Source organism: Wyeomyia smithii, chromosome 3, assembly GCF_029784165.1.
Source record: "Wyeomyia smithii strain HCP4-BCI-WySm-NY-G18 chromosome 3, ASM2978416v1, whole genome shotgun sequence".
NCBI classification, from domain to species: Eukaryota; Metazoa; Arthropoda; class Insecta; order Diptera; family Culicidae; genus Wyeomyia; species Wyeomyia smithii.
The window spans coordinates 95,788,163-95,815,985 of record NC_073696.1 but is presented as its reverse complement, the minus strand read 5'-3'; the positions used below and the strand labels follow the sequence as shown (position 1 = coordinate 95,815,985).

General features: G+C 39.3%; 2 protein-coding genes across 6 annotated transcripts in view; both read left to right on the top strand.

The window, feature by feature from the left end:
- LOC129730913 (protein Wnt-1-like) overlaps positions 1–19,986 on the top strand; it is a 62,217-nt gene extending 42,231 nt beyond the window's left edge. For all 5 annotated transcript variants that reach the window (XM_055690516.1, XM_055690519.1, XM_055690517.1 and 2 more), the window contains exons 3-8: positions 7,037–7,397; positions 17,990–18,110; positions 18,171–18,433; positions 18,544–18,690; positions 18,750–18,871; positions 18,987–19,986. In XM_055690516.1, coding sequence (XP_055546491.1) covers positions 7,086–7,397; positions 17,990–18,110; positions 18,171–18,433; positions 18,544–18,690; positions 18,750–18,871; positions 18,987–19,188 — 1,167 coding nt within the window. In that variant the 5' untranslated portion in view covers positions 7,037–7,085 and the 3' untranslated portion in view covers positions 19,189–19,986. The remainder of the gene's footprint in view (positions 1–7,036; positions 7,398–17,989; positions 18,111–18,170; positions 18,434–18,543; positions 18,691–18,749; positions 18,872–18,986) is intronic.
- Positions 19,987–21,514: 1,528 nt separating this feature from the next.
- Positions 21,515–24,736, top strand: LOC129728426 (uncharacterized). The gene is made up of 3 exons (XM_055686864.1): positions 21,515–22,368; positions 22,427–22,758; positions 23,457–24,736. The coding sequence occupies exons 1-3, from the start codon at positions 21,515–21,517 to the stop codon at positions 24,734–24,736; spliced, it is 2,466 nt and encodes an 821-aa protein (XP_055542839.1).
- The last annotated feature ends 3,087 nt before the right edge of the window (positions 24,737–27,823 follow it).

The window sequence follows — 27,823 nt, the reverse complement described above, 5'->3', positions numbered from 1 at the left end:
AATTCATACAAACTTTTAACAACTTTTATTATCAGTTTCGGCGATACTAGGATAACATGTGTTGCAATTTATTAGTTATAGAACTTTACTCGGGTATGTTTATACAAACTACTGACCTGCGTACCGCAAAAGTATCGGTTTTGCTCTGTCCAGCCTCTTCTTCGTTGTAGCCTACGTTATCCCGTGAACCTTGCGTTTCTTGTACAGCTTGTATCCTAGGTGCTTCGTTATGTGCAGGTCCGGATCTAGCGTTCTAACCGAACGGGACCGCCCAGATCACGCATTATGCTTGGCCAAGTCCGTCTTCCGGTACCTACTAATGGAGATACAGATGAAACTCCGCTTCACCCCGTAAGAATTTAATCGCCGGAATATGTCGTTGGGTCACTCACCCAACAACTTTACTACGACAATTTTAGATTTTCTACGGATAACGTTTGTGGTGAAAAAATGGACAAAAGTTGCCGATTTTTCATGGGTTTACCTTTAAACGCACTGATGAAACTACTCATGCATCATCAATCATAGTAACCCATGAGTTAGTAAAAAAAATTTGACAGCTCTATCAGTCAAACTCTAACTGTGATGACGAAAAAAGTGAAGCTACTCCTTTCAGGAGCGTGCGCGTTCGAAGAACGGTACCCCGCCGCGTCAAAAACGGACATCGTGCGGCACTTTGTGGACGCCGGGTATGCCCGTTCCGGCATCTACAACATCTTGACACTATTGGACAACGATCAGAGCATCGAAAGAAAGCCCGGTTCCGGACGGCCAACGACCTTGAGCGACAAGGAGCTTCAAAGGATGCTGAAGAGGAAGACCGAGAGAAAAGTGGCTAAATCGCTACGTGCACTTAGCCGGGAGGTTGGTGCAAGCGCTAAAACAGTGAAAAAGTATCTGGAGAACATATACATACATATCAGGAAGCGGCAGTCCCGTCCATTGGTCTCGGTGCTGCAGGCAATGATGCAGCGACAGCGGTTGAATATAATGGTCAAGTCGGTTCTCCCGGCGAATCGCGACGTGACAGTGGTGATGGACGACGAGACCTATCTCACTCTGGATGGCAACGATTAGCAGGGCTCTTCGTATTTTACCTCCGCCATGAAGGAAGTAAGCACCGAGGTGAAGTTTATTACACAAACCAAGTTCCCCAAGAAGGTGCGGCTGTAGCTGACAATCAGCGAGGAAGGGATGTCAAAGTTGCTCTTCTTTCGCTCCGGGCTGGCCGTGAACGGGCAAATTTATAGTACGAAGTGCCTGCCAGAAGTTGCGTCGTTCATCAAGAAATACCCTCAGCGCGAAGACACGGTGTTCTGATCAGATTTGACTACTCGAAGCGATCGTTGGAGGAGATGGAGCGGCTGAATATCGATGTGGTACCAAAGTCGGCGAATCCGCTCAATGTCCCCCAGCTGCTTCCCATCGAGAATTTCTGGACAAACTTGTAGCGCAAGATCTATTCCAACAATTTTGTCGCGAAAACGAAGGAGGAATTAATAAAAAAAAACCAAGAAAGAGCTTAAAAACATGGCTACACGCATGTTTTTGTCCACCATGGCGATTGTTCCGGTTAACTACCGGAAGGCCGCACGCAAGAACGTAATATTTTTTTGCGAGGAAGCTAACATGATAACCTTCCATGGAGAATTTCTCCAAGTCAATTATCTGTCTTAGTTTTTTTCATCACCATCTGAAAAATGTCCATTTTTTTACCGCAAACGTTATAACTAGTAGGTTTTGCGTGCAAAAAATTTTTTAAATTAAAATAATATTGATAAAGTATACAAGCAAGACGGTCTAAGTTATGCTGAAATGTATTACGGTTTTTTTCTGTGTGGACTCATCACTGCGACCAGAGATTAGATCTATTGTGATTTTGCCCAGGTGTTTTCTGTACTCTGCACTTCATATAATTGGCAGTATCACTATTGAGATAAGTGATACGCTTGTCTTTCATATCCATGCTTGTTTGTAAGTTTTACCTTCCTGTTTCAAGCATACTGCTCTACTATACCGAGCCTCTGTCCATTCTAACAATATCGCCTAATTACAATTCCCTGGAGAGAACTTGCATACGTTACTCATACCATTTTTTCATAATAGGGACTTTTTTTTGTTTTAAGGAGAGTCAACAGGGGCACTGTAGAATTCAGATTGAAGGAAAGGTACGTGATGGGGAGCCTGAGAATAAACCCATGCTAAAGTCCTTTGACAACCAAATGGCCTGATTCTAGTAAGATTCGAATCGACGACCACCCGCTTTTCAAAGCGGACTCTGTAGCCTTGCGGCTACGGAGCTCCCTTATGTACTACGGTTACTTGCTTATCGTTGATGCGGCTGAAAATCGATCTGTTTACCCTGTTAAAAATTTGGAATTAACAAATCGATACTGTCAATAATCTAAAATAAATAATTTAAAAAAATACGCGAATTAAGCTTTTAGACTCAACCAACAAAATATTGTTGCGTAAGTGGGATATTTTCGATTCCTGAGGACGAAACAACATCTGATAAACCCAATATCTCCTACTATCGACACTGTTTGCATTGAATCAACGTGCTGAGCGAACGAAAAAATATATTGCGGCTTAATTATGTCGGGCTTGCACGCCTCATTCCTATTTCCACCAACCTCCCGGCGATGTAAGGCTCACTGCACTCATAAACGTCTGAGATGAAGGTTTCCGACTCATTGCGCAATTATTCTCCAACCGCACGGCTAGTTGTCATTTAAAGTCTCCGCTAGAGATGGTCGGGTATGGGAAATTTGCTACCCGTACCCGACCCGTACCCGACTCATCGAGAATTTTCAAACCCGTACCCGACCCGAACCCGAAGTCGGGTTTGTTTGAAATACCCGTAGCCGACCCGAACCCGAAAAAGTTTGTTTTCAACTACCCGTACCCGAAAGAAAAATAACCCGAAATTACCGGTACCCGACCCGTCCTGGATTTTTATATTATTTTTTTTTTAATTACCTGATTACCTCGTACATTTTATGCACTGATTGTCATATGGGGTTTCTCGAGATAATGGCCAGAGTTGGGCTAGACCCGAGTGTTCAAGTGAACGAATGTCAATGAACCAGAGCTCCAGGCGATGTATTGGTGCTCCCAGAATCCAGCGTAGCATCTGTCACTGAGAACGTCCGTTCGTCTGATGTTTAAAAATTTGATCATTTTTATCACGCAGCAAAATAACTATTCATAACAGTGTACGGATAATTTGGGTTCCGTTAGTTACCTCATATTAAAATTGATCAAGGATTTCAATTATTTATTTTGTATGCATACGTATGATTCATATAAATAGCTGAAAACTTTTATTTTGTTAATTTACCCTACTAGCACAACTCGCACAACAATGGTGAAAAATGCATGTCTGGTAGAGTTTAAATTAAGGACGAGTTTCATGTGCACATCGTAGCAATCAGGAATCTAAAATTCGGTATAACACAGATATTTCTGTACATGCGGCATCCCTGGTCACAGTGCAAATCAAGACCTGGGAGGGAGAAACGAATACTACACTAAAAAATTATCGAAACACTAAAAAATTATCGAAACATTGATACCCGAGTAATAATTACGTAGGAGGTCTGCCAAAAAGAGTTTATTTGCAAACATTGCTTACACGTTTAAACAACAAAAATGCTTTTAAAAAAATCGGCAAACTTTCAAAACTCGTAGCTTACCAAAGGACAGAAATATTATGTTTCAGAAAATATTGTTAATTTCATTGCTTGTGTGGATGTTATTTTTTTATTTTTAATTGTTTATTTATATCGTCAAGCAAATGTAGATTACATAAATATTTCATACAATTATTATTTATAGTGTTTACAATGTTCTTGTTACGAGCTAAATATTTCTAGTGTATTTCAGACAGTTTTTAATTTCTTTTTTTTTTTTTTTGACATTGTTATGCCAATGGTTTTACAATGTTGATTATACTGACACATCATTCGATTTATGGGACCATTTTTTGCATAATTAGTTCTGCAATGTTTTTCTGAAAAAAAGTTTTCCCGTTCTAAGATGCCGTGAAGGTGTATTAAAGCTGAGTTGTGATAGTAATGCAGATGAGTCTATACGAATTGAAATAATGTCATTGACGAAGAATAGCATTGCAAATTCGTGGCGTTGTTTAAGTATTTGCAGATTAATGAGCATGCAACGTGCTTCGTACGATGACAGAGGAAATGCAGTCCATTTCAAGTTGCGAAGCGCGTTAAGAAGGAGTTGTTTTTGGACTGATCCATATAAGATTACAATATTCTACAATAGGTCTAACATATGTAATATACAATAGTTTGATAGTATACGGGTCTTGAAAATTGTGGTTGAACCGCTTAGCAAAGCCCAGCATACTATTTGCTTTACTTATGATGAAGTTATAGTATCATAATAAGTATTTTTCGAATAAGTCCACGGTCGAGCAAAATGCAATCATTTTTCTATAAAAATCAATAATACCGTTACCGATGTAACTTCGTGCTGCTTCGTATCCGTTTCTCCCTCCCAGACCAAGACTATGCTAAAACACCTAGGCTAGAAAAGTTAATAATTAAATTCTCATAATGCACGAAAATCGAATTACCCGTACCCGACCCGTACCCGACCAGTTGAGAATTTTTCAAACCCGTATCCGACCCGAACCCGAAGCCTTGGTTTTTAAATTACCCGTACCCGACCCGAACCCGAAAAATATTTTTTGGCGTAACCCGAAACCCGACCCGAAACCCGACCCGAACCCGTCGGGTACGGGTCGGGTACGGGTATCGGGTAAAAATACCCGTACCCGACCATCTCTAGTCTCCGCCATGCACAACTATAGGATACACAGCAATTGACAGTCGGAAAATATACCCACCACACCGCTGCTAGCTGGATCTGTTTCAAATCGATCCTCATTGGTTGAAAGCCGTACGCAGGTCCCATAAAATTTATAACAGTGCTTCTAGCAAAACCAATCTCTAGCAAATAATTCAATCCAATTAACGACCCCCGATGCTGTTCATATGGACAGTCCACTACCGGTTCGGTATGGTTTGTACATTATTTCAGATGGTCATTTCACAAGCTGCGAAATAAAATCGAATCGTTGGATTGGATAGAAATGCCTGCCTCGCCTGTTAATCTATTGCAAACCAGCGAAAGTTCCTCCTTCTTTTCAAGCGTTTGCCTGTGCTGCAAAGCGGCCCGTACAGTCATCTTGCAGCAGTGAATCAGTTGTAGAAGGTATTGAACAAAAAAGTTATAGATAGGTGTTTATTTAATAAATAAATAACAATGTACTTTCTATTCGTATGAGTCAATTCGCTCAGAGCGTTATGCTTCCGATCAGCGATCGTCGTTATGTTTCACAATGTAGTCCGGAATCTGGGTATAAGAGCGGCGAATTATTGAAAAATGCTGCAAACCAATAAATTAGAAAATTACGAACTTTCCCGGAAAGAACTTAATAAATTTTACTCATTTCCTCGAACATCACTTGCTTCAAAAAACTTTAAATCGTTCAGCGTAGAACTGAAGTTATTAAATGAATTTAAGTTAAATATTTTAGCAATTCTAAACTAATCACAACGAAAAATCGGAATGTTTCAAAAATGATCATGTGGATGATCATTTACGGATTTTTGTGCTTGAATAATGCCCAGAAAACTAAACACCCTTGTAGATAAATTATCTGAGTTATCTGTCAGCTCCTAAAAATCTGAGTTCTTAATTTTCCGTGAGAAGCCTAGTTTAAGTATTGTTGTCTTTATTTTGGCAATACATTTCCCGATTATTTTTTTTTGAATTTTACCCAATCGTACATTTTTGTGGAATCTTAATTTTGGTAAAAATACACTGTTGATTTTACTCGTCTAATTAATACCTAATTAACAAGGTTCTTAGGATTAAGGCAGAATTTTAATTGGATTCATTCAATCATTTCATTTCAATATTTCGGAGTACATTCGAGTTGCTTTTTATTCAAGGGATATGTGTCGCGTTAAAAAAGTGCTAATTAGGATTATAAATTAGAAAACAAAAATAGAATTAGACGGTCAGGAAAAATAAGTAAATATTTAGGGATTTGATTTCAAAATTTTACCTCAGATTCTGAAAAAAATAATAAAAGCGTACCGCGTGAAAACCGATGCTCCTAAGAAATTCATTTTGCTGTACTGTGTAATGAAAAATATCGCCTGAAACAGAAAATTTCTCGCAAAACATTACACAATTAAATTATATTGAATAATTGCAGCTATAAACATAATTATCACCGCTTAATCTTCGTCTTGAATCGCTTAATTCCTCATTATTCCTCAGCAACAGGCAGGAAAAAAAAAAGATAGGCACTTATGTTTAAGGTACTGTCGGATAATCATCCACAGCATGTTACGAGCCCATAGTCTGTGTATCGCGTAACTTTTTTTGTTGTTGCTTCTAGAACTGGCGAAAATAATGAAGCCTTTTGTGCGCCAATAAAAGCACATTTATTTCATCGTCTCCTTCACAGTCATTCAACTTTCATTTATAATCACAGTCGTTCCAGGAATTATCCTCTTCTCGTGGCCCTATCTAAATATCTGCGTTGCTTTGGTGCTGCCGGCTGATTTTTACTGAAATCTGATATTTTCTTTCCGGTGAAAGATACGAAGCACTGTTTGTTTCTCCTTCCATGAGTGCCTACCGTGCAGTGTAATTCCAATTTTCGCTCCGAAGCGTAATTTAACTTTATTTACCGTTTTAAAATTCGGCGTATTTCTTATTTTTGCCACTTCTTGAGAACACAATTATTTATAGGAAGTTTAAACAAAACAGCATCTAAATTGTGTTTACTGATATAAACCGGGAAAATTGATTATAAACAGGCATTTTTTATGAGTTAACCGTTTAATTTTTGTTGCTCTGATTTCACACTAAAATTTTACGACGAAGTCCTTGAAGATTGATTTGATGATCAACAGAATCTAAAACAATAATTATATATTCAAGTTAAACTCAATACTGTAATCGGAACTGTTTATCCGATTCTTTGCAGGGTTAGATGGCAGATAATTAATACCCGATGAGAGCTGTACGAGAGGAAAATGGTGAAGCATAAAAGTCCCTTTTGCTTCCGATTATCCGACATTCTAACGGCATCGTTCCAGTTCCGCAGTTGGCCAAGAGCAAAAGTACGCAGCAGCCGCGCAGTGCAGTGGAAGACAGTTCAGCTACTGTTGGTTCTGCTCGTGTATTTTAATGGATTCACCAGTGGCAGCTGGTGGCGTGTGGCTGACCTTTCGTTGGACGTTAAGCATTTCCACCGCGATAACCGGAGTTTCGAAATCTGCAATGACAACACTTTCTTCACACAGCATCAGCGGGAAATCTGCTACAATAATCCGGAACTGCTGAAGGTAAGGGAAGAAAACGATTTCTTAGTACACTTTTTTGGCCATATCATACGTATACTTTTAGCTTTACGATTTGGTTGTACATTGGCACAATCTGTTTCGATTTTTTATGAAAATGATTCGGATCCTTCGTGTAGCCAAGCTACGGTGAAATATACTGAGCAATAACATATTACGGCGGCAATTTGTATAATACAGTTAATGCGGAACGTTATAAACGAATACACATTACATATAGAAATATGCTAATTAATTGGGACTCAACCGGTATTCAGGAAGAAGACTGCAAGATAGTATTGAGAATTCACTACATCACATTCGCGAAATGATAGTTGAAAAAACCTTGAATTTACCACCCCCAAAAATTGCAAGCTGAAAAACTTTTCTCCTAAACGCTCGGTATTTCAGATGCACGAAAAATATTAAAACTGGCCTTAATCAAGCAGTTCTAGTACATAATACCAAAAGAATATTAAATTTTGGAACTGCCTGAGGCTGGAAATTTTTGCACCGTGCTCAAAGGGAGAACAAAAACGGAAAAATGAATCGCTAGCGTGCATGTTTTGGGCAATATTGCATGCAATGTGATTGTGTTTATTTTAGCTATTGTCATTTAGATCGTAAAGAACAGCTTTCAAAAATCTTTTACTTGAGACAATAAGCAAAACAAATGTACATAACGAGCACACAAAAAGTAAAGCTTCCATATCAAATAAATACTAGCTTTAACAAAGCATGTGTTGCGAAATTGATATGTTTTTTTTTAATATATTTTTAATAAACCGATCCTCTATATGTGACAATGCCTATGTGACTACTTTTTACCCAAGTGTAGTAGTCTTGTGTTGTCATGGAGAAGTTTATTCATTGAAGTTTATTAGAAAAAAACACAACCTAATACCAAATTATCCCTAATTACCCCTATTGGTTGATTATAATGCGGTATATTCTGAAGGATGGTCGAGTAGCACAGTCTAGCTTACACAGAAAGCTGTAAAGAGGCTACTGAAGAGAGTTAGAGAATCAGTTTGACAACCTGAAACCTGAACCTGAAAGTGACGTTCTTTGAAAGTTTCCAAACTCAAATGCTTAGCGTCGTCCAACGATTTGCAGGTGCGTAAAAAAAATCGCGTAGAAAAAAGTGTAAAAATGAAAATGTGTAACAAATACCCTACTGTAGTCTGTTACCGTTGCTGTTACTTACTGTAACTTACTGTTTTACGCAAGGACGAAAAATCGTAACAAAAAACGCGTTATTTAAAAAAAAACGACATAAAAAACCTGCGTTATATGGAAACCATCGTAAAAAACCGTATAAAATAAAACCGTGTAAAAAAGACCTTATTGTATAGGAGAGCAGTTTCGGACACTTTTTCTATTTTGATTTTTAATATTTTTTTGTTAACTCAAAAAAAAAATCTGAATTAATCCTGCCTGTTACTTGGACATTAAAGTATCATATAAGAGTGTTAGTAGTGTGTGGTGATGCGATTTTGATTGGTTTATTTGAATTTTTCAAATTGGCTTTTTTGTCCGAATGTGCCCCGTGTGTTGTGTAGTTTTTTTTTTAATAGGGGGGGAATGTTTGTAATGATTTATTTATGTACTAATATCTATTCAGAATTAGTATTGTGTGTTCTGCCACAAATGGTGACATTCCAACACTATTATATATATATATATATATATATATATATATATATATATATATATATATATATATATATATATATATATATATATATATATATATATATATGTATTTGTACGCTTTTTTATATTATTGAATGTTATTAGCTTTCGCAGTTAAGTTAATGTAATTGTAGGAAAATTATTAAACCTATTTGTCAAGGAAAAAAAAAGAAATAAAACAAAACTTAAAATAAACTTAAAACTATCTTACTGACTATAAAGTGAGCTAATCGTTGCAATTGAGGATTGCAACTATTTTTGTCGGAATTTGTTGATAATTTGGCTTGACATATCTTCTAATGTTTCTACATTAGTGAGCCTATGTAGCTCGTTCGTGCTAAACCAGGGAGGACGCTTCAAAATCGTTTTCAAAAGTTTATTCTGAATCCTTTGAAGTGTCTTCTTCCTGGTTGTACAACAACTTGTCCAGATGGGAACTGCATATAACATTGCTGGCCTAAAAATTTGTTTGTAAATTAACAGTTTATTCTTGAGACAAAGTCTAGAATTCCTGTTGATAAGAGGATATAAACATTTGATATACTTATTGCACTTTGACTGGATATTTTCAATGTGCTCCTTGAAAGTAAGATTCTTATCATAAATTAGCCCCAAGTATCTAACTTGATCAGACCAATTTAAGACCACACCGTTCATCTTAATAACGTGGTTATGGGTGGGTTTTAGAAATGAAACTCTTGGCTTATGAGGAAAAATAATTAACTGTGTTTTAGAAGCATTAGGGGAAATCTTCCATTTCTGCAAGTATGAAGAAAATATATCTAAACTTTTTTGTAGCCGACTGCATATAACACAAAGGCTTTTTCCTTTTGCGGAGATGCTTGTATCGTCACAAAACAGAGATTTCTCACAACCTGGTGGTAAATCAGGAAGATCAGAAGTAAAAATGTTATATAAGATTGGGCCCAAGATACAGCTCTAACAGGCAATCTATTAGATTTACCATTTAGATAGTTAACCTGAAGAGTGCGGTCAGTTAAATAACTTTGTATCATTTTTGTAAGGTAAAGCGGGAAACTGAAATTTGACATTTTAGCTATCATACCTTTATGCCAAACACTGTCGAATGCCTTTTCTATATCTAGAAGCGCAGCTCCAGTCGAATAGCCTTCAGATTTATTAGTTCGAATCATATTTGTTACTCTAAGTAACTGATGAGTAGTGGAATGCCCATGGCGAAAACCAAACTGCTCATTTGCAAAAATTGAGTTCTCATTAATATGTGTTATCATTCTATTGAGAATTATTCTTTCAAAAAGTTTGCTAATAGAGGAAAGTAAACTAATTGGTCGATAACTTGATGCCTCAGCTGGATTCTTTTCGGGTTTTAAAATTGGAGTAACTTTGGCATTTTTCCATTTCGTAGGAAAATGTGCTAGTGCAAAGCATCTGTTAAAAAATTTTACCAAGAAATTTAAAGAGTTTTCGGGAAGTCTTTTAATAAGGATATAGAAAATCCCATCATCTCCTGGTGCTTTCATGTTTTTGAATTTTTTGAGAATAGTTCGCACCTCATTCAAGTTTGTTTCCAATACCTCTTCAGAAAGAAATTCTTGGGTGGTGATCTGATCATACTTTAGGTTCACTTCATTTTCAATAGGACTTACTACGTTCAAATTGGAGTTATGAACGCTCTCAAACTGCTGAGCAAGTTTTTGAGATTTTTGTTCATTCGTTAGACAAATGCAATCACCATCTTTAAGGACTGGAATGGGCTTCGAAGGTTTCTTAAGAACTTTCGAAAGTTTCCAGAAAGGTTTTGAATAAGGTTTTAGTTGTTCAACTTCTCTCATGAAATTCTCATTTCGCAAGAGAGTGAATCTATGTTTAACTTCCTTTTGTAATTCTTGAAAAATAATTTTCAAAGCAGGATCACGAGATCTTTGGTATTGACGTCTCCGTATGTTCTTCAAACGTATAAGAAGTTGAAGTTCACTGTCAATAAATGGTGCATTAAATTTCACTCGAGCCTTAGGAACTGATAAATTCCGGGCATTGAGTATTAAGCTGCTAAAATTATCTAATGCTCTGTCAATGTCAGCACTATTTTGTAAAATAATATCATCATTCGAATTTTCTTCGATCGTAGAACGATATCTATCCCAATTAGTCTTGTGATAATTTAACACAGATCTAGTGGGATTTAAAATAGTTTCATGGGAAATAGAAAATGTTATGGAAAGATGATCAGAATCAAAGTTAGCATGAGTTAATAAATCACTGCATGAATGGCTTTTATTTGTTAGTACCAAATCAATTGTAGATGGATTCCTAATAGAAGAATAACATGTAGGACCATTTGGAAATAAAACTGAATAAAATCCAGCCGAGCAATCATTAAACAATATTTTTCCATTGGAATTGCTTTGAGCATTATTCCAAGATCGATGTTTCGCATTAAAATCACCGATGATTAAAAATTTAGATTTATTTCTTGTGAGTTTTTGCAAATCTCCCTTGAAATAATTTTTTCGCTCACCAGTGCATTGAAAAGGCAAATACACTGCGGCTATAAATAAAATGCCCATACTTGTTTCAATTTCAATTCCCAAACTCTCGATAACTTTGGTTTCAAGATGGGGTAAAACACGATGTTTTATTCGACGGTGGATAACTATTGCAACTCCACCACCGGCAACATCAATTCTATCAAACCTATGAACCATGTAATTTGGATTCTTTTTTAGTTTAATATTTGGCTTTAAAAGCGTTTCAGTCACAACTGCAATATGCACATCGTGGACTGTTAAAAAATTGAAAAATTCATCCTCTTTCGCTTTTAAAGAGCGAGCATTCCAATTTAGAAAATTTACAGCATTATTTAAAATCATTGCTGAATTTCAATTTCATAACAATATTAGTTGTAAATTTTATACCTTCTTGAACAGCCTCGTACATCGAGTTACAGTTCAACAAAACGGACATTAGCTGCAACATGGATTGCTGTAGGTATTCAATCTTTTCTGGAGTTGGACTACCTAAATCAATACTGGCTGACTTTTCAGCACCAAACACGATAACCGATTACCTGTAAGGACACTGGCATATGAACAGCCTGGTGTTGCCTGAACAGGATTTTTTGTCTGAAATTTGTTATCTGAATTTAAATTATTACCTACAGGCACACCTGCTAATGAAAGTGTTGGTGATGCCTGAACAGTATCGAAAGTCTTTTGTATACCCACATTGACAACAGGTTGTTTAGAATTCCTACGTTGTCTAGAAGCAATAATTTTTGACCTTACAGGACAATTAAAGAAATTAGATTTGTGATTTCCCCCACAATTTACACATTTGAAACTATTAGTGGTCTCTTTCACGGGGCAGATATCTTTCGTGTGACCAGTGTCACCACAAATCATACATTTTACTGCCATATGGCAGTTTCGAGTTCCATGACCATAGGCTTGACAATTCCGACATTGAGTAAGATTATGGATTTCTCCATGTCTCTTGAAATTTTCCCACTTTATTCGCACGTTAAATAAAACACGTGCTTTTTCCAAACATTTCAAATTATTTACTTTGGTACGATCAAAATGTACTAAGTAATTTTCCTGGTGTATTCCAGTTTGATTAATTTTGGCATTTGCCTTTCGTTTCATCAAAATCACTTCGTTGGGAGCAAAACCAAGTGATTCTGACAAACATTCTTTAATTTCCTCAATAGTTTGGTCATTTGAAAGACCTTTCGAAACAGCCTTAAACGGTCTCTCGTTTTTGGCATCAAAAGAATAAAATTTATACATCTTTTCAGTCAAATACTGTAAAAGATGTTTATGGCCATCAAGAGATTCGGCCAAAATACGAATTTCGCCTTGGCGGCCAATTTGAAAATTAACTTTCACATTCGACAGAAACGATGAAAGCTCTGATCGAAATGCTTTAAAATTTGCTACATATACCACAATAGGTGGAACTTTAACCTTCTCCATAACGGCTTTATGCTCAGTATGAGAAGTTTGAATTTCTTGATCCCCAACGGAAGAAAGAATATCATACCTGTTAGTCGAAATTTCAGTGTCACTTGGAGGAGATGCCTCACGTTTCCTTGAAGCCGCATCAAAGCGAGTTTTTTTATTTTTTCCAGGCATAACTGGAAAACTTCACTACACTTTCACTTCACTATAGAATTTAATTAGAAATATCTCAAACCAAATTTACTCACTAAACACTCGTTAACGTTAAAAACAAATTTATTACTTTGCGTTTCAACAGGTAGTCTTTCAAGAAGATTGCCTGTTGAAAGCGAAAAACAAAATTTCAATGTCTCTCGGTAGTCTAAGACTTAGCCTCGAGCTGTTGGTAAAATGCGACCGTACTGTAGGACAGTTCAAGTCGATCTGGGAACGTGTGTTGTGTAGTTTCGGACAGTCCTGGGGCACTTTCGGATAGTGAAGAAAAACTTTTTTTAGATTAATGAAAATTTTATGTTTTTCAACTATTTCTTCCATATAAGCAGAGACTGAGATCAGATGCATTACAAACCTTAAAGGTTATCCTTTTATTTCAAATTCAATTCTGAAGATGACAATGAGGGGGGAAGGAAACAAGAACTATGTCATTTTCTCGGCAATATTTGATTGGTTCAAAGTGCAATGACTTTCTTGATTGTCGAGCAACAGAATTGATTCACATATGCTGCTTTCTTATAATTCATATTAAGGGAACATCCATGAAACCATTTTAGTCTGGTGTACTGATCCGCCACCGCCTCAAATGTTCTACCGACAGTGTCCACGTCATCCGCAGATTAATTGACCGGATTTAACGAAAATCGTACCCCGCGTGTCTGTTTCCGCTCGTCTCTTAACACCTTCTAGCGCAATATTGAACAGCAGACAGGAAAGACCATCACCTTGTCGAAGTCCTCTGCGGGATCCGAATGGGTCGGATAGACCACCCGAAATTCTCAAACAACACTACACATTCTCCATCGTAGCCTTTATCAGTCTGGTAAGCTTCCCGAGGAAGCCGTTTTCGTCGAGCGGCTTTGAAGTCGATGAAGAGATGATGCGTAGGGACTCTGTATTCGCGGCATTTTTGGAGAATCTGCCGCAGAGTAAAGATTTGGTCCGTTGTGGACCGACCCTTCATGAAGCGGGCCTGGTAACTTCTCACGAATCTGTTGGTTAGTGGTGACAGCCGCTGGAAAATTATTTGGGATATCACTTTGTAGGCGGCATTCAGGATAGTGATCGCTCGGTAGTTTTCACAATCTAGCTTGTCGCCTTTCTTGTAGATAAGGCGAATAACCCCATCGTTCCACTCCTCCGGTAGGCATTCCGTTTCCCAAATCTCAGTAATCAGTCGATGCAGACAACTGGCCAACTTGCCGGGGCCCATCTTGAGAAGCTCCGCTCCGATACCGTCCTTTCCGGCTGCCTTGTTGTTCTTAAGCCGTTGGATAGGATCATTAACTTCGCTTTTCGATGGGGGTGGTACATCTCCGTTGCTTGCTGCACCGACAGAGTCTCCTGCGTCGCTGTTCTGGTCTCCTGCCTGTACGCCATTCAGATATTCATCGAAGTGCTGTCTCCACCTTTCGATCACCTCACGATCATCCGTCAAGATATATCCCTCCTTATCCCTGCACATTTCGGCTCGCGGAAAGAAGCCTTTGCGGGATTCGTTGAATCGCTGATAGAACTTTCGTGTTTCATGAAAGCGGTACAGCTGTTGTAGTTCTTCGCACTCCTCCTCCTCCTGGTGGCGCTTTTTCCTGGAAGAGTTGGGTTTGCTGTTTCCGTTTCTGTTTGTACCGCTCCACGTGCGTTCTTTTCATCCAATATCTGCCGACATTCCTCGTCAAACCATTCGTTACGTTCTCTGCTACGCTGATGATGGCTGATTTGACGGTATTCCAGCAGGCCTCTGGAGGGGCTTCTTCCAGGTCGTCCTGTTCTGGCAGTGCAGCTTTAAGAGAAAGCGCGTAGTTTTCGACGACTTCGGGTTGCTTCAACCGCGCGAGATTATACCTTGGCGGGCAACGGTACCGTATGCTGTTCACAACGGATAGTTTTTGGCGTATCTTTACCATCACTAGGTAGTGATCCGAGTCGATGTTAGCGCCCCGATGTGTTTTGACGTCGATAATGTCTGAAAAGTACCGACTATCTATCAAAACGTGGTCGCTTTGAGTTTCTGTTTGGTTAGGTGATCTCCAGGTGTACCGATGTTGGAGGCTATGCTGGAAAAAGGTGCTACGTATGGCCATGTTCTTGGAGGCGGCGAAGTCAATTAGTCTAAGCAAAGCAAAGCAAAGCCTTGGTGCTACATTCCGATTCGGAACTTGACCTTCTGTTTACTATACACAGACTTCGCAGCCAACTGTTGAGTGTACAGGACAACTGCGGGGCTAGCGCTACGATCCTACTGACACTAACAGTCTCTCCCGAGCCGAGACTCGAACCTACGGCAACTGGCTTGTTGGTCCAGCATCGTACCTCGAGACCAGCTGGGGAGGCAATTAGTCAATTAGTCTTAGGCCATTTTTATTTGTCAGCTGGTGTGCGCTGCATCGTCCAATTACCGGTCTAAATTCCTCCTCCTGGCCGACCTGAGCGTTGTTATCCCCGATGACAATCTTAACATCATGTTTTGGGCAGCGATCGTATTAACGTTCCGACTACGCGTAGAATTCGTCTTTGTCGTCATCAGTACATTCGAGGTGAGAGCTGTGCCGTCGCCTGGGTCTTTGCCGAATATTCCGGTTCTGGTTCATCTTATATCAGTATTGCTCAAATCGGTTGTGTAGTTTCTGAGATAAAGACGATTCGTGATTTTCACCTTTTGATACAGTACAGACGATGTTACAGTCCAATTACAGTAAAATTCAATAGGGTATTATAAGGCAGCCAGACCTTCCATTTGACACTCATTTTGTGGAAATCGGTTCAGCCATCTCTGAGTAAAGTGAGTGAGTTTAAGCAGTCTTCAGAATATGATTGTTTTCATAGCTGGATTGCACATTTTCAAACAACAGACAAAATAAAAGTCCGATTGCAAAAAAAAAATCAATAGGGTCCTATGGGGCAACTAGACTCTCCATATGACACTGATTTTATGAAAATCGGTCCAGCCATCTCTGAGAAACATGAATGAGATTAAATGGTCTCCAGAACACGTTTCTTTTCATAACTTTTGAACCTCGAAAGTTAAGGGGTTTTAGCCCATTTATTTGAAACCAATTTTGTTCAAATCGGTTGTGTAGTTTGTAAGATAATGAACATTTGTGATTTTCACATTTTGATAAATAACATACAAACTAAAAAGTCCGATCACAATAAAATTTAATAGGATTATTGTGTTCTAGAAGAGTTCCCTTCCAGAGGACGGGGTCTCGAACTATCCTAATTACCTATTCCGGCTCCCCAAACTCCTACATTACATGTTTTCAGGCCGATCGACTCAGTAGTTTCCAAGTTTAAATGGATCAGACAGGGAGACAGACAGAACTGCATTTTTATATGTTTAGACAGGCAATGTTATTAATTAAAATGTACCTTGTAAATAGTATATACAAATCCTTACAATTTCAACTAATAGTGCACGCAAAAGTTGAAGTCTTGTACAATCATTGTGTCTTCCCGATTCGCACAAATGTTGCACAGAAATCGCACAATTAATGTGTGAAACGCATAACGCAACAGTTGTACTGCGAATACATTGACATAAAATGAAATCAGAATATGTATCATATACCGACACTTTATTTCTCGCGTCGAGTGTATTAGTGACTGCTACTCATGGAGCAAGCAGCAAACAATAACTTGTGAACTCACTAGATTTAAATAGCTATAATACTCGATCGATTTATCTCGATGGATTTGGTCGTTAAAAAGTACCATTTAATGATTTGCAAAAAAAAACGAAACAAAATTCTGTTCACAACATTTTGTAATCAACGCTAGCTTCACCGCAAAACTAGTAAAACCCTCCATTCCACAAAGCCACAAAAGCGTTGCTGATTTTTTATGGCAACTTTTGTAAATTGTGAATAATTATTATTTGTCATTCTGTGCACGCGCTTTTTCTCAAGCGACGAGAGAAATTTCTCTCTCGCTCGTAGAATTTCCATGTATGTGCTACAAGACTAGACACGTCACATACAATTTGGCGGTTGCTCTTTCGCTTCTCTTTCGGTTCGGATTGCGACGCGCAAGGCGATATCTCGTTGCTTCACGAAATGAGCGAGACACCCGTACTGTACATACTTGATACCAGTGTTGTTAGTCTGACTCATACTGTCGGTGCGTGCTTGCTGCTATTCAGAAGAATTCATGAAAAAGAAAAAGTATCTCGAAAGCGTGTGTGCAAAAGACTTGAAATGCGTAGCATATGTCTCGTCCTCAAGCAGAAAGGAGGAGAATGGTTTTGCTTCTCGCTCGCTTTGCAATGCTGCGTGATACCAGTTGAAACTGTTTAGGTGTAGTAGTTTAGAGCTGCCAAATACATTGGAGAAACGCTAGAGCATTAATTGCGTTATGCCCTACACGCAATCATTGTACTGGTTCCGAATTACATCAACAATTGCGCTAAAAACGCACAATTTTGTACTGGTTTTGTTGAGCCCCTTGCACAGCGACAACATCATAGACGTAAAGACAACATCATCGACGTAAAGATATTGAAAACAAACTGTCATCCTTTTATATTTCCGGTTTCTTGAATAAAATCATTCTTGTATATTCTTTCATACTAAAACCATGTGCTCTGATTTCCTTCCGCGATCCTTGCGATAATTTGTCCATTGCGACTATTCCGACAGGTTTCGCACCATCCAACTTTTGCGTGTGGTTCAAATGTTTTGTTCTGAGTAATCCAGATATCAATTATTCATCTTGAGCCATGAGTTTATCTAGTCATTCTTGTTTCCTCAGGTGATCGTAAATGCTGCAAATATTGCTAAATTCGAGTGTCAAAACTACTTCCAGAACAGTAGATGGAACTGTTCGGTCAAGCGTGGATCTGAAATCCTCTATGGCAATTTCGATGAAAAAGGTAATCCGTAGATAAGATTTTTTCAATACAAGACATCTCAGACATGACTACAAATCACAGGAAATCGCGAAACCGCCTATCTCAGCGCTATAAACTCAGCTTCGTTGGCCTGGACGGTCACCAGGTACTGCACCAAAGGTGAGCTGACTATGTGCACCTGCGACCACATCCAGCGCAAGAAGCACAACAAGTGGACCTGGGGCGGCTGCTCTGAAGATGTCAACTACGGCATCAAGCAAGCACGACAATTCGTCGATCCGCAGGAGGATCGCTCTACGAGCTTTGGATTGATGAATCTGCACAACAGTGAGGCTGCTCGAAGAGTAAGTAAGTTTACACCTTTTATTATTTCTCTTATAATTTTGTTGTTAATTTCCACATAGTTTCGTTTCTGGCACAGTCTAAGAATAACCTTTTTTTTTTGTTACTACAGACATTGCGAGCTAAAATGCAGAAAGTATGCAAGTGCCACGGAATGTCCGGCTCGTGTACAACACGAGTTTGCTGGCGACGGTTACCACCGATGAAACTGATGGCAGAAACTCTTGGTTCAATGTTCGATGCCGCTGCTCTAGTCAAAGTAGGTTGATTATTCACTTACATTTTACGTTCCAATATTGTAACTGAAATATTTTTCAGCCGGTTGAAAATAAAGGCGTCATCAAGAAGCTCAAGCGAAAGGATTCGCAGTACAAAAAAGTGAATAAATCCGATCTGGTGTACATTGCTGATTCACCCGATTATTGCGAGGAAAATGATAGGTGGGTACGAGGAATGTGCTATCGTAAATAATTCAGCACTCCTATTTCTTGAAAAAAAAAAGAGAAACAATTATGTTGCAACGCATAAACATTATAGGCATTTATTCACTTATAGCTTTGGTATTTTCGGCACAAGAGGACGCTTCTGCAATCGGACCTCCTACGGTATCGAAGGTTGCCGGTTACTGTGCTGCGGCCGCGGTTACCAAACGCGAATCCGCAACGTTGAGGAAAAGTGCAACTGCAAGTTTGTCTGGTGCTGCTCGGTTAAGTGTGACACGTGCAGCGTCCGAAAGGACGAATACATCTGCAACTGAACAAGCAGCAACATACGCGTGACTTACCCCGCCCACTAAATAATACCCAATGACGGAGAGGAGACATACGGTAACAAATTGATCGATGTAAATTATTGCCATTGTTTGCTGCGACTAGAGGAGAGTATTCCGACAAATTCATTGCACAATTTAATCATGTCATTCGTCTCAAACTTTTGTATATTTTTGAAGAAATATTTAAACGATAATGTAACGCATTCTGGAGTAGGTATTCTCTGTGGACTTAACATGTCAATGTATTGTTTAGAAGAATACACGAACGAACAGATCGAATTTGCATATATGACATACGTGCTAATTGCTTGTTGTAATTCATCATTTTTAACAAAGAAATTTAAACAACGAAAGTCTAAGCGTTTCCAGTATTTTTATAACCACTTTACGGTAAGAACACATTTGCATTCTGTGATTTCTTTTTGTTTTGTAGTAACGATTTTATTTAATAACTTAGCGGAAGTTTTAGTCCTTAAGTGTATTGCGTAAGACTAGACTATAAGACAGCCAAATATACCGATAGCGATGGAGAATAACTTCAACTAGCCAAAACGAACAGAAGATAGTATTTCTATTCCCTGCATATTCAAAGCAAATCATCGAAGGTAAAATGCAAAACTCACTGAAAGTACTCTCTCGTGAATTGAATCCAAAGTAATATTTAGCCATCCTGTATAAATCAAATGATCGTTGTGTTACACCAACCATTTATATAAGTATTAATTGAAATTATCGAATAAAGGAAAAAAATAAAGCTGATCACCCTGGTAATCGCATACACCACGATGGTTCGTTTCTTTTACCCGAGTGTAAGTCACTGGTGACAAATTGTCCCATAAATATCTAGCGCTGGCGTTTTGCTTGGCTGCAATTAATCACCGGAGAAGATTTCAACGAAACGTGAAACGCCGTTTGGAGAATAGTGCTTCATGTTTTACTGAATACAAAACATCGATATGGAAAACCGTGTGATCTGGATATGCGTATTACAAATAGTGAATTGTTTTGAGCAAAAATTTCACTTCGCTTGGAACTGTAAACAAATTCGATCCAGCGAAATCGAGGGTTCGGATCGCATCTTGTTCACTTGGGCTTACGCACTGGTGAAAAAAGAAATAGCTAACGAAAGCTTGACATTCCAGCTCGTTTATATTTTGTCAGTTCCGACAGTTCTGTAAACTGCCGGCTGGTGGAATGCCTGTGTGGCCCACAACCGAGTTTCCACGACAGATTTCGCTAGGAAAAATTAACGCTTCTTCACTTGTCAAATTTTTCACTCCGCTTGGAACTGTAAACTATGCTTAACTAGGAGTTTGAAATCGGGATAATCCAAGTTTACTCCTTATTGTTTTTGAGAAAATTTGTTCTCGTGTTATTTATAATTTTTAATCACCAAAGTTAAGCATTCCATTTTATTGAGTATTTCAAACAAACAGCTTCGTTGTGTAATAGCTTACTAGTTTTAGTTTATTTTTAACACAGTACTGGCAATATACACGTTTTTCGCCTTTCTAGCAACAAGCATAGCTTTTTTGTGGTTTTTGAGAGCACACGTAATGTGAAGAAATTTCTTAGATTTATCTCAAAAGTGACGATAATTTACATGAGACTATTATGCATTAATAAGCACATTAGTAGTTTTCGCTTCAGTATCATTCCAGCATGAATTTTGCGTGATACACCCTGTTTGAAAATTATTAATTTCTACGCCATATATTTGTGCCCTTGTCGAATATTGCACAATGGTCGGGAAATTAAGATTTGCGCCAAAAAATATTTTTTTATATATCATTTCTCATTTTATTAAAACTCTTTTTTTTAAACAAAAATTTGCTGAGTGGAGTGAGATTGACAGTTAAGTGAAAATGAGAAAAGGACAAGTGAAATGAGTTTCGCAGCTTAAAAATTTCGAAGCCCCAGAGAGTAGATTTTACCTTGATCTGGATGTTTTATGCATTACATTAGGGGCCATCCACATTCCACGTGGATAGCGGGGTGTCAAAATCGTAGCGATTCAGGAGGTTCGGTGACCGAATTCCGGAGAAAGGTGATTCCGTGCAGTATACCCTAGTTGTTAATGTATGCATAAGTGTTATTACCCAGCGAAAAAAGAAACACTTTCATTTCATCAGCTTCAAGAAAATTTCACGTATTTTGAGTGTAGTCAAGAAACTAGAGAAAAACAAAAAAAAAATACACTGTTTCCGGTAAAATAGTTAGTTTAGAGAATAAAAGCGTTTGAGTACACACGCGTTTTCTTTTACGTTTTGTACATGGTCCTTCGAAACCGAATAATAATGAATTGGCCATTATGGAATCATTACTTCATAAGCGGAATCTAGCCCTCGAGCGGCTAAAACGTGAAAACGCGAGTGCTAAATCACTGAAAGAGCGGCAAGCCCCGACGTACGAGGTAAAGGATCGACTTCGTAAACTCCATGAACTGGAAGAAGGCTTTGATCGTATTCAAACGGAAATCGAGGATCTTTCGGATCCAGCAGAGCTCTCCTCCGTTATAAATTTCCGTATAGACTTTGAAACATTGTTTTATGCGACAAAAGGATTGTTCACAAGCCAATTAGTGGATGATGCAATCGGTAATGATGCATCGCTGAACTCGCGGCGGAGCACGAACAGTGATGCGACATACATAAATCATCCAAATCAACTGGAAGAGGCGATTCGAGCGCTTCTGGAAACACAGCAGGCATTATTAACCCGGCAGGTTGCAGCTTCAACTTCTGCAGACGAGTTAGCTGTCCAACTTGGAGTTAAAAATGCAGAGCCAGTAGACACCCGGTTATCGTCCTACACTCTTCCCGTCTTCAAAGGTGAAAGAAAACATTGGCCATCCTTTAATGAACTGTTTTTGAGCAGTGTGGATAACAAAAATCTCACCAACGCACTGAAACTGCAGTTGCTGTTGTTACATTTGGATGGAGAAGCCAAAAACCTTGTAAGTACATACAAAATTACGGATGTCAACTACAAGGAAGTATGGGATACTCTCATCGAGTATTACGACAAACCGAAATTCGCTGTAGCTGCGCTTATACAGGAGTTTTGTGATCAACCGGTAATCAAAACGTTGAATCTGCCCAATGTTAGGAAGCTCGTATCAATTTCCGATGAAGTTATACGTCAGCTTAAAGCTATGGGCCCGGAGTATGAAACCAGGGATCCGTGGCTCATCCATATAATCTTGCAAAAAACTTTACGATAGCCTGCGATCGCAGTGGGCTCAATATATAGTTGATATCGATAATCCACATTTCGATGATTTGCTAAAATTCCTGAAGACAAAATGCGATGCCTTTGAGACATGTGCTGCATTCAGTGGACTGATGAATGAGTCGAAGCGCGACTTCATTAGGGATGAAAGAAAATCTACAATCAAAAAGGAAGTCAAAAGTATGATATCCGTGAAGGAACAGAATTGTCCAATATGTTCAGAAAATCGCGTCATCTACAAGTGCAACGAATTCAAGTCAGCTACTGTACAAGAAAGACGAGAGCTAGCGCACCGTGCGAAACTATGTTTCAATTGTCTCAGAGGTAACCATTGTGCTAAATCCTGCTTATCAAAGACTGTTTGCCGCACTGCCGAGTGTAAGCAAAAACACCACACTCTTTTATGTCCAAGCAGTGTTGCTACATCTAATAGCAATAACCCAGTGGAAAAACAATCAAGTTCAGGCGATGAAAAAACATCGCATACAAGTGAAGTGGCAGTATCCTGCGCAACAAATGTCAAAATGGATTGTTTTCATCTCTCTGTCAGTGTGTTACCGACGGCTATTGTCAAAGGGTGAAAGCAATTTTTAAAAGCGCGTGCAATGATCGATTCCGGATCACAAGTATCATTTATTACTGAGAATTGTGTAAATCGTTTGGCTCTGCAGCGGAAGAATGCCAATCTTAAAGACCTTTTTACGTACGAATGTATTAGTGCGCCTAGTTGAGGAAAGTATTTACAAATCGCCTTTTTGTTTGCTATGCTATGTTTCTGGCAGCTGGACAAATATTCAGTTGAATACTTATTATAAGTTTTAAACTCGTTTCTGAATGAATTTTTCATTCGTGATCATGAATCGGGGGAAGCTGCTCAACATTATCGACCAAAAATGGTAAAAAATTTAAAAAGTCGGAGCAACGAGATGCGATGATTTACATTTTGGAGGAAACAAAAGCAACTTTACATGAGTTTACACGTTCATTAGTGTGCGTAGGTGAAAAGTCACTTATCTCTATAGTGAGTGGTATCTCGGATACTACAACGGGGGAAACAAGAGGAGTTGTCGCTTTGGACATTTCGTCGCGTTTCAACTACAATCTGGTTGTTCGAACACAAGCATATATATTGCCCAAACTGGCACGCAATCTTCCTGAGCAGAAAATTAATCTACGTCGTTTGAAATGTCTTCAGTCACTACAGCTAGCGGATCCTGAATTTGATAAACCGGGAAAAATAGATCTCATTCTCGGTGCAGACGTGTTTCTTCATATATTGGAAGAGGGTAAACTGAACGACGAAAACGGCATTCCTGTTGCAGTGAAATCTACATTTGGTTGGATTGTAGCGGGTCAAATCGGTGCGACAGTAGCTTTACGTTCTTACCCGTCAATTATCAATTTACACACTCAGTTAAATGTTGATAAACTTCTTCGACTGTTTTGGGAAGTTGAAGAAGTCAATTTGCTACGACAACTTACACAAGATGAAACTAAAGCAGTTGAGTTTTTTCACTCCACACACCAGCGTGACGCAGCAGGTCGTTTTGTGGTTCGTCTACCTTTCGACGAGTCAAAACCAGCTCTTGGTGACTCGCTCATCTCGGCTACCCAGCGTTTAAAATCAATGGAACGGAAATTCAAGGTCAACCCCGAGTTCAAGAAGCTGTATCGCCAATTTATGACCGAGTATCTGGAACTTGGCCACATGGAACGCGTGCCACCTGAAGAGGTGAATATTCCCGTTGAAAAGCGATTTTATTTTCCTCACCACGCCGTGCTGAAGAGTGAAAGTACCACCACTAAGCTACGCGTTGTTTTTGATGGGTCGAGCAAAACAACAACAGGTATATCACTGAATGATAGACTGCTTGTCGGACCTAACATCAACGAAGATTTTTTTGCAATACTTACGCGATTTCGGACATATGCCGTAGCCTTTATGGCAGACGCGGAGAAAATGTACCGCCAGGTCAAGGTACACAAAGAGGACGCTGATTTTCAAAGAATATTGTGGAGGGAAGAAACTGATCAACCCATCGAACACTATCGATTGCTAACCGTGACATACGGCACAGCTTGTGCTACTTATTTGGCCATTGAATGTTTGCAGCAAGCAGCAAGGGATTGTCAGACGGAATTTCCTATGGCAGCAGACCGAATAAAACATAATTTTTACGTGGACGATCTTTTGTCCGGTGCTGATACGCTGGAAGATGCAATTAAATTGAAAGCCGAGATTAACCGAGAACTTAAGAAAGTGGTCGTCGAATGTTCCAGAATTGTTGGCGTCTCTCACTGAAGTAAATCATGCAGCAGTTCCGTTAAAGCTACCCGAAGAAGAAAATTCAGTTAAAGCTTTGGAGATTTGGTGGCTTCCCGAAGAAGATACTCGAATACTAACTCGGAAAGAAAAAATTTCGAGTTAAGTTTGATGTCAACAAGTTAAACACAAAGCGTCAGCTCTTGTCTGATTCAGCTCGCTTGTTCGATCCAGAAGGCTGGATCGCTCCGGTTATAGTACGTATAAAGATTCTTTTTCAAATCCTGTGGCTACGATTTGGAATGAGACGATCTCCTTCCGACGATGGTTAACGACGAGTGGGATAGAATAAAGGAGAATTTACATCTACTTGAGGCGATCAAACTACCAAGGTGGATTGCCAATCATGGTGGTAAAATAGAACTGCACGGGTTTGCTGACGCCTCAGAAGCCGCTTATGCTGCTATTGTGTATGCTAGGTCAATTGGGAACGACAGGACAATTAAAACATCTTTAATAGCCAGCAAAACCAAGGTAGCACCTATTAAGCAAATATCGCTACCCAGATTGGAGTTAGAAGCGGCTCGGCTTCTCACTGAGCTCAAGCGGAAAATCACGGGAGCATTGACACACCTAGAAGTTAGTTGCTTTACTTGGACAGATTCTACAATTGTCCTTGAATGGTTGTCCAGTCATCCGAGGAAATGGAAAACCTTCATAGTGAATCAAACAGCAATGATTTTAGATTTCTTACCGCGCCACTCGTGGAATCACGTAGCAACCAATTATATCCGGTTATAGTACGTATAAAGATTCTTTTTCAAATCCTGTGGCTACGATTTGGAATGAGACGATCTCCTTCCGACGATGGTTAACGACGAGTGGGATAGAATAAAGGAGAATTTACATCTACTTGAGGCGATCAAACTACCAAGGTGGATTGCCAATCATGGTGGTAAAATAGAACTGCACGGGTTTGCTGACGCCTCAGAAGCCGCTTATGCTGCTATTGTGTATGCTAGGTCAATTGGGAACGACAGGACAATTAAAACATCTTTAATAGCCAGCAAAACCAAGGTAGCACCTATTAAGCAAATATCGCTACCCAGATTGGAGTTAGAAGCGGCTCGGCTTCTCACTGAGCTCAAGCGGAAAATCACGGGAGCATTGACACACCTAGAAGTTAGTTGCTTTACTTGGACAGATTCTACAATTGTCCTTGAATGGTTGTCCAGTCATCCGAGGAAATGGAAAACCTTCATAGTGAATCAAACAGCAATGATTTTAGATTTCTTACCGCGCCACTCGTGGAATCACGTAGCAACCAATTATAATCCAGCCGATTGTGCGTCGCGGGGCATTTTTCCGCACGAATTATTAGATCATCCCTTGTGGTGGAAGGGACCGCCTTGGCTTTGTGAGGAAACTGAAACATGGAAACCACAGACTTCGTTTGAAGTACAAAATGATGATTTATTGGAACAGCGTAAAACGGCAACTTGTTTGGCAGCACAATCGTCAACTTATGAAACGTTGAGCTCGTTTGAAATCGAGCGGAGTGTTTTGGATCGTTATTCGTCGCTTACTTTTGCTCAACGAATACTAGGATGGGTTTTTCGATTCATCAATAATATGTTATCACAGCATCATGGGTCGAAAAAGGTAATGGATGGAATAACACCTGTTGAAATAGCAAAGGCGAATCTTAGTTTTGTGCGAGTTGCACAGGCAGATAACTTCAAACAAGATATCGTTAATCTTCAACGTGGTTTGGAAATTTCTGCTAGTAGCCATCTGAAATCTCTCTATCCATTTCTTGATGCAGATGGGATACTACGAGTTGATGGCATGTTGCAGAATTCGGATCTTCCTTATGACAGGCGACACCCAATAATTTTGCCAAAATTTCATCGTTTTACGCGTCAATTAGTGCTGTCAGTACATGAGCAAAATCTACATGCGGGTCCTACATTGCTCATAGCCACGCTTAATCAGCGCCATTGGATTTTGGGTTGCCAATCGTTAATTCGTTCAATCGTCAATAGCTGCGTACAATGTACTAGATGGAAAGCTCAAACAGCGAAGCAGCTTATGGGAAGCTTGCCGGCTATCAGAACTGATGGAGGTAGAGTTTTCGAAAACGTCGGCGTTGACTACGCGGGTCCAATTAATATGAAATCGAGTTTCCTGCGATCGGCGAAAACCATAAAGCACTACCTGAGCAATTTAGGCATAAAGTGGAAATTTATTACACCATCATCCCCCCATATGGGTGGTATATGGGAGGCAGCGGTCAAGTGTATGAAAAAACATTTGCGAGTTGTGTTGGGAACAGCTACGCTTACTTATGAAGATTTAGCGACAGTTTTAACCCAAATAAAGGCGTGTTTAAATTCGCGACCATTGTGTGCTTTGTCATCTTCTACTGATACATACGAGGCTCTCACTCCGGGCCATTTCATCATTGGTCAGCCAATGAATTTGGTGCCTGAACCAGATGTTTCCCACTTACCAGAAAATCGTCGTGATCGCTATCAGAGACTTCGACAGTATGTTAACGAGGTATGGAATCGTTGGCGAAACGAGTATTTGAATACACTTCAGCCCAGGAATAAATGGCAGAAAGTTTCGGATAACGTCAGGATCGGCGATCTTGTTCTTGTGAAAACAGACAACTGTCCGCCGGCCTATTGGGAACTGGCCCGTGTTGCTGAAGCTCATCCAGATCGAAACGGAATCGTCCGCAATGTAACTCTTCGTACTGGCAAAACTGAGTACCAACGCCCCATTCACAAACTGGTCGTTCTTCCGGTAAATTGAGCCTGGCGTCTCAAGGTCGGAAGCGTGTTAATGGATGCATAAGGGTTATTACCCAGCGAAAAAAGAAACACTTTCATTTCATCAGTTTCAAGAAAATTTCACGTATTTTGAGTGTAGTCAAGAAAGTAGAAAAAAACAAAAAAAATACACTGTTTCCGGTAAAATAATTAGTTTAGAGAATAAAAGCGTTTGAGTACACACGCGTTTTCTTTTACGTTTTGTACACTAGTTATTGCACGTACTTCCTTCAAGTACCACATCTACTGCAGTGGCGGCAAATAGCGGAACGGGGCGTCAGTTTTTTAG